This window comes from Hylaeus volcanicus, chromosome 5 (assembly GCF_026283585.1).
Source record: "Hylaeus volcanicus isolate JK05 chromosome 5, UHH_iyHylVolc1.0_haploid, whole genome shotgun sequence".
In the NCBI taxonomy this organism is placed as follows: domain Eukaryota; kingdom Metazoa; phylum Arthropoda; class Insecta; order Hymenoptera; family Colletidae; genus Hylaeus; species Hylaeus volcanicus.
In genome coordinates, this window is record NC_071980.1 from 29926609 (window position 1) to 29946036 (window position 19428).

Here is a 19428-nt window from a genome sequence, read left to right on the forward strand (position 1 = left end):
AATTTTTTCAACGGTTTGGTCGGAAGCACCGAGCATTCCTGGAATTACATGTTTGAAATATACTTGCGTTCTACGATTTACGAATACATACGCGGGACAAAAACGGTTAATCTGTTAATATGGACAATAGAATTGAAAAGTTCGTTCACATACAAATAAGGGTAATTTTGTTCTTTCCTACTCCATCCGCATGGTCTCATTCTCTTCATCAAAGAGTGACTCGAAAATAACTACTGCGCTACTTTCGCAAAATTCCATCTAATTTCGAAAAAATACAGAGCAGAAACTGACCCGTGCATCCTTCGCGTTTCTCTAAATTTCACAGCCTTTGGGGGTTGATTCTTCGCGATTAGGGGACTGTGAGAGCCACTCGCACGGTCATCTGTTAGCCGTGGGAAAAAGGTGGCGTCAAAGACGACAAGAGAATTACCAGTACGCATTAGAGAGCTGTGGGGCTCGTCTTTCTCGGGGAAAAATTGAATTACACGGTTGGCCCCGTAGGCGGATGTAATTATTGTCACAGCAATATCAAGCCTCAAAGGACGGCGAATCGTCTCTCGGCGGGGATCGAGTTGAATAATTTGCCGCGGGAAAAGCGGAGAGACAGGATGGAAGCCGCTGGGTTCCGACGCCAGGATAAATACGGAAGGGAAATTCCTCCCCCAGAGTATAATATCCGTGTACTTTGGGAAGCGGACTCCCGCCACGGAAAGGCGCTCGTCAAGACGCGTTTTATGCGCTCTCGCGTATTTTTATCTCGCGTACTACCATCGCAGGACCTCCCCTCGCGTCGAGGCAACCCCATCCTCGTCTGGATCACGTCCGTCCTCAACTTTTGGGGGTTACTTTCGCTGGACTGACGTCGTATCGTTGAAACTCAATTGCTCAGGAATTTACCCCTTCGCTGATAACGAGCTCCGATTTTCTGCTTTCGAGGCTAGGCTTGGAAAATATTTGCAAGTGAATTACTCCAAAATATTCCATCAACCTATTTTATTTCCTCAAAATGTTCATTTTACTCTCCAAGCCTAACCTCATAAACTTCCAGCCTTCGCGCGACTCTGAATCATTGGAGACGCGTGTAAGACCTGCCCGAAGAAGAGGAATCGATGGATAACGCGTTGCCTCGATACCAGAGGGCCCCAAGGATGGATACGAGAGAAGGGTACGAGGATATCGATGTTCAGTGTGAACGGCTCTTTTCGACATGCTTCTCTGGATGACAAGAAATGCGAGCAACGCGAGTAGACAGCCGAGAACCAGGCGCAAATAAAATAAATAAGCGAAGCGAAAAAGCGTGGGCATGCGATATGGCGACGATCGTTCGTACAGTTCCTTCTCCATACGTCTCACCATGAAATAAAATTGATCGATCTTAATACACAAAGACATTCACATCATGAATCTAAATACAATGTACACAAATCTCACAAACTCGAATTATGAGGCTAACTCTGTTCTATGCCTAGAAACCGAAGCGATAAGCGCCCCAGTCAATAAAATCGTCCAACCTCGATCCACGTGGACCTTCAGGTCGTGTGGGGACGTAGAACACGAGAGCGGGAAGCGTGACCTTGATTAGGCTAGCGACCACTATTTCGGGCTGCGACTTTTCGTTTGGAGGGGAACCAGCAACGAACAGATCGGCCATTGCACGATTCCAGCGTATGGAAGTCAGAGTTTGTATCGTGTGCAAGCGTGCCTTCGTCGTTTCGTAGGTCAGACGCGTCCCCTTTCGCTTGAGTGAAAGGTTCAGAAAGGGCGTGCCTTGCACCTCCGACCCACTTCGCGTAGCTAGAGTACCTTGTCAAAAAAAAATCAGTCAATAGAGTGTGTGAGAAAGAGAATGATAGAGATAGGTAGACAGAGTAGATATGTAGATAGACGGAGAGAACGATTGATCGAGTTTGGCTCGCGTTCTCCCGTCTGGAAGAATCGTATTCGATCCAGAGTTCATAAATACTTCTTTTTTCACTCGAAATTTATGGATCCGTCCACATTTGCATTTATATATATATAACTCTCTCCTTCCACATCTCTTCTGAGGCCCCTTCACTTAGATTCAACACATATTCTCTACTCGCACTTAAGAAACAGATTGTCCACAATCAGCAAAACAACTTCCTCTTTAAAGACTTTAATTAAAATCTTTAAATTCCCCTCAGAATTAAATCTTCCACAGAATATCATCGTTTCATAAATAGATACATCTTTTCAAATATCATGATCCTAGGTGAGACAGCTTACAGTCCCCACGTGAGCGATTTTCGAAGTATGATAACGATTTTCCTCCAGCAAGAGAACGCGAGCTATATGTTCTCCCGTATCAAGGACACGATTCATGAGTGAAACGACAAGAAAATAATGATTCAAGCTTTGATCGCGAATGGAGAAATCGCGACGACGAAGAAAGCACAGGTTTCACGATGAGTGAAGCGGTATTCCGATGTTCTCGATCGAGCTAGCGACACTAGAAACCAGTGACTGCGTAGCTGGTCGATTACGTTCAATCGATTCCCGTTATGGCCACTCTGATACGCCCCAACGCGATAACGGAGACCTGCATCGACAAATTGGACAAATTCGCCGATGAAAACGTGAAAATGAGGCTCGCGACTCTGGTCACAGGATTATGGAGCTAATACGTTTGGGTTGTGGCATAAGTTATTACCGTGTTTGTTTAAATTAAGTGAGGTAGATTTTTAGATGTATCTCGCGATGTTTAAGTCACGTTTTAGTTGATACTTGAGCTGGTTTGAGATGGTTAGATCGATATAAAAATGTTTCGAATAAATAATTTAATAACATAGAAAAAAAGCATGAAAAATATTCTTTTCTCACGAGAAATTGGAGTCTTCTGTTTTTTGATATTGCAAAACTAAAAGAATACGTATAAATGTGCTTACATTTCATCGTTTACTAAAACTGTGGATCGAATATGATTAAAAATGCTGACAATTAATTATGGCACAACCCAAGGCTTATCGAACGAATAAATTATGACCAGAACGAACGAAGGAACGATCCGATGATTGATAATCAGACAATTGCAAAACGTTGCATCCAGGTTGTCCAAGTTTTAAACGAACTTTCGCCACTAACTCGTCGCTAATTTTCTCGATTTATCTTCGTTTACGCGTCGATAAGTCCGCCTCGTGGAAACAGACGTTGAAATTAATTGTGTTTGTAAAGATAGAAGGCAACGTTCCCCGCGACGTGACGGCCCAGTAAACATAAAACAGGGCAACGATAATGATTGAAAAGCTGTTGGTCAGCTGACTCGTTAATATTGCAAATCGACGAACACCAAGATCGAGAGTCGGCTTACAGAGATAAATTCAATTAAACTTCCATCGCCTCGATAACGGCGAACAAAGCGAACGGACGCTTCGGGGAGGAGAACGAAGTTTTCCGAGTCGATTATACGTCGGTTGCTCGAAACAAATAAAGGGAACGAAAGGGAAAGAAAAAAGAACGGACGAACGATCGACGGTTGCCTTCGACTTTGTAATTGAAACAAATTGGCGACGAAAGTCGCGTTTACACGGCTCGTTCCCGCGGAAATTGTTACCTGGCAATGAAACTATTTGATGGTTCTGGCGATACCAGGCACGCGAGGCTTCGGGAAAAATTGCGCCGGTTTTTTTTATCCATGTACGAATAGCAAGACGCGCGGATCTTTGTATTGAAATATTTCTAGGTCGCAAAATTGATTCTAAGGGTAAAGTGGAAAATTAATTGTTAGAAAACATCTTTCATTCGCTGAGATAAAAATTGTTTTGTGTCAGGGACGCAAAGGCAGTGGGTACAATCTTTCTTCTAAAAATTGTAGAATCGAAATGAAATCGATGATTTTCTTTGATATTCAAGCATACGTCTCTCGATCCGTCGGTACGGCTGTCAAAATTATTCTCAAACGTAATGTATCAACAAGTACCACCTGTAGAATTTTATTCGCCACATAGAACGTTACCTTCGTTTTACGTAATATTTGTTTCCACTCTTACGAGTCCTTCGCGAGCAAAGAAATCCTGTCCAAGTATCGATTCGCTTAGACAACTTCTTCCTTGACTCGTTCTCTTTCGGAGCGAGTCGAACTCGACGCACCGTCGATAAAAAAAATATGAAAACATTAATTAACGCAAAAATGCCAGTCCCATTAACTAGTATAAAACTTTTGCTACCACTAATTAACATATAAAAATTCCAGTAGCATTGATTACACGAACAAAGACTTGGACTTGGACTCTGAATTTCCACGCAGCGTAGTTTATTTAAAAATTCATTCTCAACTAATTAACGTAAAAATTCCCGGTGGACGGTGCGTCATACCCTACCTGATTCTACATCGAGCGTGAAGTGTCTCCGACGATGTGTCTTTCGCACAGAAAAGAGTACGCAGTTATAAAAGGGGGCGGGGCAGAACAAAAAGAAAAATAAATACACATAGGCTAATTACAGCGAAGTCAACACGCTGACGCGGTTTTGTCGCGCGTTTGTGTCCTCTACACGGCGCTGACAGGCGAAATTGTTATCCAGATAAATGTCTCGTCGAAAAACAATCTAATTATTCGAGACCTTGACAGGAAACAATGCAATCTTTGATACGCACGCTGTGTTTAAAAAATAAAACAGAAAAATGATAACCAAGGAGTCGAAAAGTATACATTTTTCTAAACTTTGAACAGTATAAGAGTATAGAAAAAAAAAAACTATTAATAATTATCTCTTGAAAATCATCTCAATAGACCCATTTACACTGCTCAAAATTTTTAAAAATAACCCTTCCCTCAATCTATCAAAGATAATAGCGATCATCTTTCGTTTGACCATTTATTTGGATAATTTTTCTCATCTGAAAAGAAAAGACGCCCGACTTTGCTCTACGGATGCAAGATGCTCATCTACTCGACTAAAACGTAGGGGCTACAGCGTTCTAAGGGTACGTTTGTGCTGTTCGTTCGTGTGTGGGAGTACAAGTACGCGCGCGTATAGTATGCACGCACACGCGTACGGGTGTGTAAATACACAAAGTTGTAATGTTGTTTATCGAGCATCTAGTACAGGAGGCGGACGAGTAAACGATGTTTACTAACAGAGGAGGTACGTGTGTGAGTGTGTCCATGTAGCTGTAACTGTGTGTGGAGTTCTATGTGTGTAGGTGTGAGGGATGTGTATGTGTATATGTATACAAACGTACATAATACAGACATGGATTGCGTATAAATATTCATACCCAGTATTTTGGAACGTTACCGCGAGAGGAAACCAATTTTTATGAAAAAAATACCGAAAGCGATTTTTTCGCGACGATATAGCCTTGTTTATCCATCGAGGGAACAGTATACAGAGTGAGTCACTCGAATGAGATGGACAAGTATCTCTAGGTTCGTTTGAGATAGCAAGAAACGAGAGATTCATGCCACTTCGTCACTTTTTTTTTGTAAATGCAATGATGCACTTAGTAAGCTACATTTTTTGAAAAATAGATATAAATGATTCTTTTCGGAAGAAAAGATTATGTACCAAGGGTATGAAAATAAATTCTTTTTCTTCTGGAAAAAAACTGTACACTTTACTCGAACAAGTTCCAGTTTTTCAAAAAATAATTTTCCTTCCTACTTCGTTCTCATTTCCCCTCCAACGTTTACATAACATTTTATTTATTCCCACGACTGTAGTCGAAGTGGAATTGCACTTCGCAGGCGCACCGTTGCATTTAACGAAAAAAGAGTTAAAAATGTCTCCCTCGTTTTAATTTTTGTTTCCCAGCGAAACAGGAGGTTGAGGAGGCGCGACCCACCCGGTATAATAATTTTTTTTACGACAAAGTCTGGAAAAATTCGCGAACAAAAAGCGGAATTTGTTGAGTTCCACGAACGAAATGAAAGTTATTTTCGCCCGAGCGTTGTCGTCGTTCCAAAATGTTCGGCAAGAATACGAGAGAAAAAGACAAAAAAAAAAAAATATGTAGATGGGTCACGAATGCGTCTCGTATTTCGCTGATGTCTCGTGGACAGAATAGGCGCTACAGAGTGGTCAGCAATACTGAACGCACAATAATCATTCGTGGGCGATTCTCGCTAGTGGACCGAAACAGTTGCGTTCGGTATTCGATCTCGACGATATATTTTGGTTTCTCTTAAATTCATTTTGTATAACGTCTAAAATTTCTTTCTAAAAAAAAAAAAAAAATAATTGAGAGATTTATAAGTAAAATTAAGAAGGTGTTATCAATGCACGAAATATGATTCCTAATTTATGAAATGGGCTCCACTTTCGAATTCGTAAAACGTGAATTCAAACGTAATATGCGAAATGATTTCACGAAGCAGTCGATGCGATAAATCTGTTCGTTGTTACTGTCGCTGAGTAATCGGCTCGTGGAATCCAAAATCAGAGATGAGCAAAATTTCATTGGAATAACGAATGACAAATAAAAACACTGTATATATTATGCATTCGATTAAACATATATTCAAATAAACCCCTATCCTCGTCCAATCTAGATTACAATTTTTAATAAAAAAAAAAAATCGTTCATTCCTTATTCGAACTGTGGTTTCTAAAAACGTGTTCGAGAGACGACGAAGCATGACTCCCCGATGATCTTTAAATTCGACCGATGAGCGTGATGAAGGAGAAGAACTGCTTGAGTCCACTGCGACGACGATTCGCGTTACCCAGAATATTCCAAGAATCGATCGGGTGCATTCAAAGGGACATCAAAAAATTCAGGGCGTGCCTTTTCGAGAGAGACAAAAAAAAAATAAGGACAAAGACAAAGAGAATCGCAGGCATCGTGTCACCATCGAAACACAAACATCTGGTACTGGTTTCGTTCTGGGTAACGTAAGACAGTCCTTGCAGGATATGAGGTGCGAGCCAAGTGCATCGACTATGAGGTACACCAGGTTGTGAACGAGTATCATGACGGTTCGCTAGAGTGTGCAGAGCGAGCACGGCTGAAATTTCACCCCCGAGAATCAACCACTCCTCTTTCAAGGGATCACAGTCCTCGAAAATGACCATTTTTTCAGTGCTTTCTGCGATTCGATCCTTAATCGTGTACATTTTTTCCTCAGCTCGACTCGTACTTTAGTTCTACCCTTTACCCTACGCTATCATTCTACTTTCCCATAATCTTTCCAATATATCCCAAAATAAGATTAAAACTTCTTCCTGTCCCAAACCAAGGTTGGTAAAAATGGTCATTGTCGAGTATGATCTTCTCTGTTGAATCAGGTGTGAATTTCACCCCCGGTGCCCCAATCGCCGTGGATCTGTAGGCGAGGATCGACGTATGGGACTTTAAATTCGTTCGAGCAGGAAACGATCGGGCTTCATTCCGCGGCCCTGGACGATTTCGTTTCGTTTCGTTTCGTTTCACTATCGGTCGTTAAACTCTGTAACGAAATTTAGGCGACTCGGTGAACTCGATTACGTCAAACCGTCGACGGATATATCGACTCGTTAATTCTTCGCGAACGGTCCCAACGAAATTTTCAAACCGACGCAACTCGATTAAGGAGGCGTTGCGAAGTTCTCTTGTGCAACGTAGCGACTGGAATCGCGAGCTACCACGGTTCCAGCGAGGCACATGGAACGGGGAACACCGCACCGATTCTGATAAAACTTTGCAAGGTTTGCGGAACTGCCAAAAATAGGGGATGCTATGAAGTTTCATCTCCCACCCTGATGCTTGGCTTGCAATCTACGTTCGAGGGGAAACTCGATTTCAGAGAAACTCGTCGGATTCTTTAAAGGGAATTCTTGGGGGTTCTGTAATGGGAAGCAATGTCAGTGCAAATCTGAAACCTTGGGAGGTTGGTGGAGTTCCATTTTTGTTTATCACTATGTATGTATTTTTACTTATGCAAATTTTAGTCTACTTTGCGATATTCTTTTTTTGAAAAATATAAAATCTCCCTTCACATTCAATCATCTAAAAAAAAGTGACTTTTACGAAAAGCTAAAACATCGAAAGGTACATTCACCTCCTCAAGTTTACCTTACCCCCTAAAGAAATATTTGTCCTTTATTTTCGACCTCCAAACGCCCAGATTCATCCGAATCCCCTAACGTTCCTCCGCGAAGGAAACCCCTTCCAAATGTTCAAGTTTTCAAGAGTGGTTTTCGCGATAACGTTCGTAATAAGTGAAACGAAACTGCGTGAGCAGGGCCACGCTGTGAAGCACCTCTTGAAAAGAATGAAAGGGCTGATGAACAGAGAGAAAGAGAGAGAGAGAGAGAGAGAGAGAGAGAGAGAGAGAGAGAGAGAGATTCTCTATATAACAGGGGGCTGAAGGGGTTGTGTGGGGGTGTGCAAGATGGAATGAAGAACGAGGCGGGTTTACGGGGTTATGAATTCAGGGAACATAAAGAAGTGAGACAGAAAGAGGCGGGGGAACGACATAGATGGTGGTAGAGAAAAGAGCGACAGAGAAAGTAAACAAAAAAAAAGAGTACAAGGGGGAGAGGGGTTCGGGAACGTAAAATTTAATAGGAGACATAAAAGTACTGTCTGTCGTGGTCCATGAAGCGCTGAAGAGGGCCGGAGGTACTTACCCTGTGTATCATACTTACTGGAAAAGTTCCGCGTCGCCAACATGGTCGTCAGAATAGCGCCCTGGGGACAAAAAGCAACGGTGATTATTCTCTCGAATTAATTGGGGCGGAGAAAAGACGTGGAGTGAACGCGGGTGGCTACGGGGGTGCTCGTTACTCGTTAGAGGGCTCCCCTTTAGGTGAATAAAAATTAATTTTGCAGATAATCGCGCGACATCCGTTGCCTCAGACTCTGGTGATCTTTTTGAACTTGGCTAAACTGCGATCAAATTGCGGGCAATTGTCGTTGCTTTGTGTTGTCGGTTGAGTAACTATAAGTGTTTTTCTGTTCTAGACAAGGTCAACAATTAACAGAAGATCCACAAAAGTGATTGAAAATCTAGTTTCTGCCTACGTGAAATTCCAAATCTATATATATCCTAAATGCTGAACTTCTGATAAGAACAGCGCGTCTTAAAGAACTTTTGCACAGCACATATCGAATTAAGAGTTCTTTCTCCGCAGTGGCAGGGACTGCAATGCATCAAAACGCGAGCAAGAAGTCAGCTTCGAACCGCGAGCAGATTCGCGGTGGCGAATATCAATCAAGAAACACGAAACTCGGGGAGTTCTTCCGTGAAAAAGCAAACGACTTCGTTGCGGTGGTGAAAAACAGTAACTCGACCTTTGTTATTCGTTCTGACCAACCAATGGCGCAATAACGTTCCTCGACGGGTAACGTACCGTGCTTCTAATTAACCGAACGTGCGATCGGGGCTCGATGGAAGCTCGGGAGGAAAACTATCTCAAACTCGTTTAATTGGAATTTTATTTAGCACAGTGTTCGCGTGTTGACCCCTTCGCTAGCGGGAATTCGTTCTCCCGGATAAAAAGATTTGATTTTTGGTAAACAAACGAGACGGATTGTTTTACATTTCTCTGCGTCGATATCGAAACGTGTCACGTTAGTTTTGTACATTCTTTGGGATGTTCTTGTCAAAAAAAAAAAATATATATATACATTAAAAGAAGTGGAGTACGTATCGACGAATTGAAAAGAAAGGAAAACAAAAACAATTCGCTGTAATGTTTGTGATTGAGCTCGATCATTGTCAATTCTCGACTACGTTCAATTCTTTCATAAGGTCTTATGAAGCTTCCGGTTTACTGTATCACGTTATTAGACGGTGAACTTTGGACTCGCGCACGAGAGAGTCGCGACTAACAGAGATAAGCAAAATTCTCACTAGGCTATTTTAATTTAACTCATAAATACGTCATCTACTTCAATTCAATTCATCATTCCTAATTTATTTGAATTCTCCTTCTTCTTCCTAAATTTTGTATCACTGATTCATTTAACGCTAATTCATTGCAAAATATAGCCACGTCTGGTAACTCCTCACGCTCCAAGAATTCAACTGTAACAGTATTCCCGCGAGCACTCGTTCACGGTAGATCGATCGATTAACTTCCCGCTGATTAATTTGCATCTCGAGTGTTCTTTCTCTAAATTAAACGCCCCATGTCGATGGTCTCTTATGCACTCGCGTGAATTCGTCGCGACGTTATTACGCCGGAATACGTTTCTTTTTTTTGTACTTAACAATATAAAGGTTAGAAGAATCGGTTAATTGTATAACCGGTTGAATCGCGTGATGATTGCTAGAAAAAAGTGTCTGATAGGAAGCTTAAAATCAAGAGATTTGCAGTTCAATGTTTAATAGTGTGGACTGTAGCGATTCGAGTAGTTTTCGATAAATCAAATTTAAACAAGGGACAAGATTTGAAAATGATCAAAATAATCTCCTTTTGCACGGTGACAGAGGAGACCCCAATTCAACTAGAATATTATTACAGAACACGATTCCAAAGGCTCGTACTTTCTGAACGGGCGTGAAATTTGAAAAACGATAACTGAAACCTTGCTTAATTTCACGTGGAATATTCTATTTTCCGATATCGTAAAGATCTCTCGTGGCAATGGCTCGTACCGACACACTCCTCGTCGAAGAGCTCGAATCGCGGTGCAACTCGAAACTCCCGCTTCCGTGTGAAAACATCAAAGGAACGTTTTCCACCGTGGAAAAAAAGCGAAACGCAGGGAACGTCGCGTCCGATCGAAGATTACCAAGGTTACAGAGCTCGTTGGAGTGTCTCTTTGAGGCTCGAAAACGAAGGGAGGCGAACAAAGCGCGCGCAGAATGAAATCTCTCGCAACAAGTTCCGAGTTTGAACACGATCGAGGGTGCGGTTTGATAATACGTGCTGAAACTCGAAACTCTGTGTTACGCATGGTTTTTCACAGCCGTGAAAAGATGGTTTTCACGTGTGTCGATTGAATTAAAGTCGTAAATATTTCGTGAATCGATAATGGAATGCTGTATGATGGAGGGTACCTCGGGGATGATTGCTTCCTGTTGTCTGCACAGCACAAACTTCCTTTTCAACGCCCTCATGGCTCAGTGCGTCTAGGTCTTGGTTCGTTTTGATTCAATCTTCATCCACTTGGTTAACACTTTGGAGTATCTTTCAGGAGCGACGTTTCCAGAAATGGAAGGATGAAAGAAAGTGTTTTACGTGAAATTTTGGTTATCGGTGGGGTGGCTGGATTAAATTATTAAGTGGTTTGTAATAGTGTTTGCTAATTGAAAAACTGGTGATTCAATGCTTCCCGTCTCTAAGATATAAACAGTGGACATGGAAGAATAATTGCTTTATTTTTGAATGTTTGTTCTGTGGACGTTGATGTATACCTTCAGCTGAGTGCGTAACTTTTCAACCCCTTAAGATTTGAATTTTAAATAAAGTATCAACTAAAGTGGCGATAGTAGGAAATCAGGATGAATTTATGTTCGAATGTGGTATTCGATGGTGCATCATTAGCAAAGTTGTCTGGCTATCCCAACCAAGATGGTGCTAATAATGATCCTTACTCATTGGAAGACACGGGGCTCGCTTGGAAGCGAATGCGCAATACCTGTCCCTAGTAATTCATTGAAATACGACACTATAATCCTCAATATCCTCTAATTATTCCCAAGTTCTACGACCGTGCCATTAACCAAAGTTAATCCTGACAGCTGATCACGGAACGTTACTGACCGCGATACTTAATATTTGAAACGGTAATATCCTTCATATCTCCTCAACAAATAATTAATCCCTCGCGCAAAAAAAAACATACGCGCCCTCTGAATACATACAAACAAGCACGCAAAATTCGAAGAAACCATCGCGAACACTGGCCACGAAAAAAAGCTGAAAAATTGGCGAAAAATTGTCTGCTCCCAAGACCCCGAAAGCTCCATCAAATGGAAAGATCGCGTGATTGGAAGCTCACCGCGCGACTCTCGACGTCCGACTGCGCTCAGATAGCATCGATCGGACCTGACAAACGAAAAAAAAATTGTATTTACTTGAATGGAAGCAGACCGCGGCCGGGACGTTGTTATTTATGCGAATACCGTTGCACTCGATATGCGAGGCTTACTCGATCACTGCCAAGCGCAAGACGTACAATCGTTGCAATAGTTACGACTTATCAATGGATCGGAGATGTGTTTATCGAGCCGGCTCGTTTTATCCCAGTGGCTGCTTTCAAACGGATTGAAACCACCGTGGCACGCGTGCAACAACCACACCTCGCCCTAATGGCGCACGAAACGTCGACATGGAAATTTAATAGTTCGCTGTGAACGGGAGGGACAAGTGGCTAATGAGCTACGCGTGTTGTTGCCATAATTATAAATTATAATTTCGCGTGGGGACGGATTTGCGGTTCGAGGTGACGTCAACTTGTTACCTGTCGGATAACAGAGGCGCAGATGTAAAGCTGAGTGATCTTTGGCAAGGAGAAATTAATTTTGTGGGATAGGTTGTTTTGGGAAATTATTAATTTGGGAATGTTAGTCAGCTAATTGTTTCAGTGGGTAGAGGAAAATTAATTTTGTAGACAATATCACATATGGACCTTTTTGTATGTAAGATAAAAAGGCTGAAATAATCGTCTCACTCTCTCTTTCTTTTGCACAGGAGATAATTGTGATTCGACACTCCACAATCAACACGATTTTCCACGCGTGCTCGCCAAGACTGCTCACGAACACATGTCACAGTTGACTGGTATCATAAGAGCACGCACACGCGTCCGGTTCGATTCAATTCAAACGACTGAGCTCGTTACCGTGTCACACAATCGCGACAGACACCGTGAGCGAGGAGGGGAACCGGAAATTCACGAATTCCTAATCAACGACGATTTTGTCGTCGCCAATCACCGCGACTCGGCGCTAAGAACAAAAATAGTCTATGGGTGGGGACGGTGTCCTTTGCAGGTAGATCCAATACGCGTCGAGTGATTTCCTATCTTTAATTCATGCTCCCTGATGCGACGCCCACTCGCGCTGGTGTGGGATTAGATCAGTGGTGCGCAATCCTTTTCGTAAGCGAAATTAAATTTACCAAAAAATAGTTGCCCGTAGAAAATACCAAAAAAGAAATATTTAAACGTGAACTGTAATAAAGACAGGATCGTTTTAAAAAGAGAAGGACCTAGCGAAACGCCAGAACCTAATTTCGAATTCTGACCAGGCCAGCATGGTTCGTGGACGGTTTTCGGGGCTGGGCCAATGATTAAACGCTAAATACTAGCTTATCCCCAGCACGCGACACGGGCTATAGATCATTTAACGGGCTGACGCACCTTAACATGTCCCGAATCGAAACTCGCGTGTAACTAGTTAGCAGAGTTCTCCTACAACGTTGGCAACGTGTTCATCGAGGCTGGATTCTATTAATCGAGAAACTCGCTGCCCCGTATCCACCCTCTTATTACGCGTCCAAGGGATCGTCTAATTGAACTAGATAGCACGTTACTCACCTTTAATTTGCGCCTTGCGTTAAATTTCTTCAAACAATCCACCGTCTCTTGTCTGTGGACGACGGATGCGACACGTTCACGTTGCTGAAACAGAGAATAGAGGTTGCTGGCTCTATCGCTACGTGTTCATTGGTTGTACTCCTTGAAAATTATAGAGACCACCATCCGAGTGTAATAGTATAGTGCAAATATTGTGGTTTCTATTCTTTTCAAGAGGGACACCTCTAAAAAAATGAGAAGTAGATGAATGGAAGATTTAAGATGAAACGAGATTAGAATCTATTATTCTTGGAGTTGTTAAACTTGAAGAATTTCTGCCAAAAATGGTATCTATGAAATTGGACAAGTGAACACGCAGCATGGCGATGGGGGGATGATCTATGGCGAATTGTACTCACGCAGATCCATGGATGCTTCAGTGCCTCGCTGGCGGTGATCCTTTTGCTAGGATTCACCGTCAGCATCTGATTGATGAGATTCTTTGCTTCCGGCGTCACAGTGTCCCATTCTGGGCTGGGGTACTGGCGAATAAACAAGGAAGAAGATTAATTTACCGTTCGAGGAAGATCGAACCTCCCTTTTAGGGGACACGCAAACTTTTAGGATCAACGAGCAGCCGATTCCAGGTGAGCACTGAAAAAAGATCTTCCAAAGATCCTCACAGCAAGTACGACACCTTTCGAACCTTAAAAGATGACATAGCTCGCTTGATGATACATTAATTTACTGACACAGGTTCTATATTTAGTTCTGCTAAAGAAAGATTTTAAATCTTGTTGGATGGTGATTATTTTCGATTTCATTTTGAATTGTTTAACGCGTGCTATTGTTTTGTCGAGGGGTGTAGACGGGTTTCTTACGTCGTACGATCCAGCCTTGATCTGCATGTAGAGTCGACCCTGATCCTCGTCCCAAAACGGCGGATAACCGACGAGGAGGATGTAAAGGATGACGCCACACGCCCAGATGTCGACTGGCTTGCCGTAAGGTTCCTTCTTGAGGACTTCCGGACTGAGGTAACCGGGCGTTCCAGCGAAACCTTGTCGCATAACATTTTTATTCAATCACAGGGAGAGCAAACGTATAGAATGATTCATAGAAGCCAAACTCATCGAGTGCACTCTATGAAATTTGATAAATTTTAAAATACAGTGGTGAACCACTGGTGAAATGAATTTTGCTCTTAACAACAGACCACTCTGAAGTGAAATTAAGTGCATATTTAATGTTACTTAAAAATCGAAGTTAGAATTCGTAATTAAATTAAACATTATCCTGTTGCTGCTCGTATTCAAATGAGATTTCACACATCGCCCGCGCGACAATTGATAGTGTATACTACGGAGGGATATTAATATTCAACGAATGATTAAACGTAATGAGTTTCGTCTGATGCGGAAATCCATAATAAAATTAACCGAAGGAATTGTTAACGATTGTCGCGCGAATAATCGTCGTTATAATATTTCGTTAAAAATACCCGTTGCTCGCGATAGGATTGATCTCATCATTCCTGGTGAGGTCATCGCTGGGATTTTCCGGGGGAACCCTTTCTGTGGTCGCTCGAGAAGCATAAATAGAACCACGGGAACCTAAAATTTTCATTCCCGCTCGGATGTTCGAGCTCTAAAGACCTAAATTAATATTAATCCGTGCTTTATCCTCTACCTTATGATTTTATATTATGCGCATATTTAATCCCTGGTATAATTTAATTTCTCAGCGTAAACTTTGCCTCGTGTAATCGTTTCTGCATTTAATTTCGTTTATCAATGTTCACGAGATAAACATTCGTGTATTTTAATAAATATTGAAATTCTCTTCGCTTCGGTCTACCTATCGTATGATTGTGTATCTAATTTATTTTAAAATTCAGATTTCTCTGTATGGATATTTTCAGGATACTTCGTGTATTGGGGCGGGGGTGATATGAAAGAATTTCCTGTGGAAAACAGAGTAAAACAGTTGAGAAGGTTCCTCGACCGCAAACACAATACATACACGGAACGTTCTCGGGTGAAAATCTCAGACGTGGAATCTATTTTGACTGCGAAAATGCAGGAAGTTTTCCAATAGCGCGGGAAAACTTCCCCGGAGTTTCCCAGGAGGAAAAAACAAACGAGAACAGGCAGTCGAACGAGGCCGTTTCGACGTGACATGGCCTCTACACAGGCTCTTTACCAACTGATGGCGAATATTTTAAGAAAAGCTAGGAAAATGATCGAGAAAATTTTCATCGTAACAGCGGTACATTTTGAGAGGCTTGGATATTAAAATGAAATATTAAAAAATGTCTACACTTGTTGAATCTACATTTTTGGTTGTGCACCACTGGTCTGCATGTTGTACGACGTCTATTAAACATGCAGAGGGGGCAACGAGGGTGGTAAATGACTGAAAATGTCGGCAGTCGAATTTGAACCGCGACAGGCTAGAAAACGCTCAACGAAAAGAAGGAGTACGCGTCGTTGAAAGTAAACCGGGGAACATTACACCGGCGGAAAAATTTTATTCCAGAACTTCCGCGCTTTTCCACGAAACGATTCTCCTTTTTCCCCCCTTTTCACGTTCAGCCATCAGCTTCCGGAAATTTAAGCCAACGTAAAACAAACCCATGGCGTCCATTTGTTAGCTAAATTAGCTGTGCCACGAAACGAATTTATTTGACTTCCGAGTCTGTGATTTGCGTCCGATTCCAAATAGACTGGAAGCGCGTCACAATCAAAATTGCACCAAAGGACACAATGTCCACAAAAAAAAAATACAAAAATAGAGCGTTAAATAGCGCAGTCCTGCTTGTGTATCAATTGTTTCTGTTTACTGTTTATGTGCGTAACGGGGTCGCAGGGTTCATCCACCCTTACGAATACAAATTACGCAATTACAACGTCTCATTCATAGTTCATGAATCCAGCAATAAATTGATCATATGAATTATTGTTGGCGTGAAATAATTAATCGAGGACTATATCAGCTCGAGCATTGTCGTTCGTTGACTATTAATGGTACATTCGTCGGTAGAAAATTGATACAGGATGATCCACTTACCGAACCATGCTAGCGCGTCACCCTGCACTTCGATCGCCAATCCGAAATCAGCTAGTTTCACAGCCGCGCCTTTCGCCTTACTCGCGAGCAGCAGATTCTCAGGCTGAAACAAGAAGGATAATATCCTTTAACTAACATATAAATAATTTCGTCTATTCGCGTGACACGCCTCACGAATCTGGATTCTATAGCACGTGCAAATATTGAGGTGGGGCATTTGCGAGCACTATATGGAATGTCGATTGAATTTTCGTTTCCATACGTACTTTCAGGTCCCTGTGCACAACTCCATTATGGTGGCAGTGGTGTACGCTTTCCAGGATTTGCTGGATACAGTGAGAAGCGTCTGCTTCACTGTAGAATTCTCGCGCGACAATGTCCTCGAACAGTTCTCCACCAGTCACTCTAAAAAAATACAATAAATAGCTGGATTAAAACTGTAAAAGCTTCGTCGTTCGAGCAACGATTCGTCCACTTTAGATCATACCAACACTATAGATTGAATCTATTGTTTTAATATAAATAGATCTCCAATCCTAAACGGCATCGAAAATACTTTCGAACACAAGATATTTTTTCGATTCTCAATTCTCAACAAATAAAAAATCTGCAGTCCGGTAGGACAAAGACACCAAGGAATCTGAATTTCAAGAAGAAATTAAGACGCTTGAAACGATCAAAGGCTCGAGCTCCTCAAGGAATGGGTTGCACCAAGATGTAGATTATCAGTTACGTAGTTTTTCATCGAACTTGGAAAAGTTCAGCAAAGCAGGAAATGCCCCGCTGAATTCTTCCACTCGAACGGATCACCGCGAAGTTCCTCGCCGTCAAATATCGCGATACTTTCCACCGTGGAATATCGATACGATCACGCAGATTCGTTAATATGCAAATCGAGGTTGATTAAAATTCACGAGGACGGCCAGCTTCAACAATCGACGGCCGACTAATTAACAGCTGCAAATTAACAATTACCGGTCTCGATCGGGATCGAGAGGGAGTAAGAAGAGGAAGAGGTTTATATATAGGGTGGTTCGTGTAAACTGTTACTGAGCCGTTTTATCAGAAAGAAATGGAGACATTGATTTCATTTTTGATGTTGTTAAATAAATGTTATCGAAAGTACATGTCTCCCAGGCCAATATTCGAAATCGATGCGTACGTAATGCCCCGTACCGGATGGGGTCGTCGCCGATTTCCTAGGATCATTCGACGTCGAGATTAACTCGATTAGAAACTTTTCGACCCAACGCGACGTTATCGTCGACTGCCCGCGCGTTTAATCTATGATTAATCTCGCCCCCGTCGCTCTACTTACAGATCAAAGACGAGGTAATGGTAGTTCTCCTCCTGTATGTTGTCGTGTAATCTCACTGTAACAGAAAAAGGGATGAGGCTGGTTTAGTAACGCTGAAATTTAGACTGCGCTAGGGGTAGGAAAACAATCGATGCGATTAGTAGATCTTATAGCGAGGTATAAAAGGTTTTCCAAGAGAGGTTTTAGGATCTTGGAATTACCATTATTATAATTTTTTTTTTTTTTTGCAACAGAGGTGCAACTCATATTCACGTACACATTTAAATACAAAAATTGAATTCGTCTTTCTCTCCCTCTTTTTTTTCCGGTGTGAAAAAGAATTACGTAATAAATTATTGAAATCCTCATGAGAGGATCTCGGAATTTCATCCTTGTTACTTTTTCTGAAATAAGAAGGTAGTATTTCGGTGTAAAGAAGAATGAATAAATTAATTAAACGGAGCCCAAGAAGAGTTTCTTGTTTAATGCGAGAGGATTCTAAAATTTAATGAGACAGCCAGCACAAAAAAGGAGTCCAAAGGTTGGAACAATGTTTCAGCAACGACTGAAGACGCGGAAGGAAAATTGTCGCGGTATCGTGCAAACGATCTTCACGGTCGTTGAACAAATTGCATCGACACGGTCGCGTCGCGTCGCATACGAATAGCGCCATTAGGGATCCGGATTTTTGCGCGACCAGCCGACGGCGGGGGCCAATTAGCCTCTCGAAGGGCCGTTTTTTAGTTAACCAACGCCTGTGACGCCCTACCACCGCCGGGTCTAACGAATGGCGTTGTAAATTAGTTTAACGATCAACAAGGTATGTATAATAAGCGACTATTATCGTGAGACTACCATTCCTTGAGATTGGCTATAATTTACGACAATTATGCAATCATTATCAAAATCGGAACAGGCATATATCTATGATAGGTTTATTCAGGAAATGTACGTTTTACAAACTTAAAATTTAGAAACGCTTGTTTCGTTCTCAAAAATTGATCTCTCCTTTAATTAAAGAGATCCAATGATAATTACTGTTAGCATGACGTAATTTCGACGCCAGGGTATCGAGACATAGCTCGAGTACGGGGTGTCGCTTCGCTAACGCAAACGAGTAGAATCGATTCGCGAATAACCGGGTATCGTTTGCATCCGCGACAGTTTGCTCGATCGCGACGTTCATTAAGGTCAACGAAGAGACATTCCTCGCGATACAATACGACGTTCTCGTCGAATCGGCCTTAATTAATGTCAAGTGAAGCCACGGACCGAATCTGCGCGAAAAATGTCGTCTCTGACGCGCTTCATTCTCTATGCTATAACAAGTCTTGCATTCGCGGGTCACGCGATTATTTTTGGAAATGCTAGACTAGTAAGAAAACAGTATGGTAAGTTCTATGCAAAACATTTCAGGATTGAGGTTTGTTTCACTGATCGACTAGAAGCGATTCTCTACTTTCAAATCATTTTTGAAAATTATAAGATAGAAGATTATAAGATATAACAGAGTCTGACTCTGGCTCTGTTAAGGGTTATAATATATTTTGTCACATATGTTACTTTAAACCTGTTTAACCAGCAAAAAGCAACATCAGTCTCCCTATTTTTATAAAATATATTTTTGTCCAGGTTTATGTCAGACCTGTCTGGA

At 41.8% G+C, this 19428-nt stretch overlaps 1 protein-coding gene across 6 annotated transcripts in view; it reads right to left on the minus strand.

Moving 5' to 3' along the window:
• Window positions 1–19428, minus strand: part of LOC128876792 (calcium/calmodulin-dependent protein kinase type II alpha chain) — a 97863-nt gene that overhangs the window by 29138 nt on the left and 49297 nt on the right. For 5 of the 6 annotated variants that reach the window (XM_054123471.1, XM_054123474.1, XM_054123472.1 and 2 more), the window contains exons 4-10: window positions 17796–17850; window positions 16744–16882; window positions 16478–16580; window positions 14290–14468; window positions 13828–13950; window positions 13430–13513; window positions 8569–8629 (exon numbers count right to left, since the gene is read on the minus strand). In XM_054123471.1, the coding sequence (XP_053979446.1) occupies window positions 8569–8629; window positions 13430–13513; window positions 13828–13950; window positions 14290–14468; window positions 16478–16580; window positions 16744–16882; window positions 17796–17850 (744 nt within the window). The remainder of the gene's footprint in view (window positions 1–8568; window positions 8630–13429; window positions 13514–13827; window positions 13951–14289; window positions 14469–16477; window positions 16581–16743; window positions 16883–17795; window positions 17851–19428) is intronic. The other variant, XM_054123477.1, reaches the window with a different exon arrangement.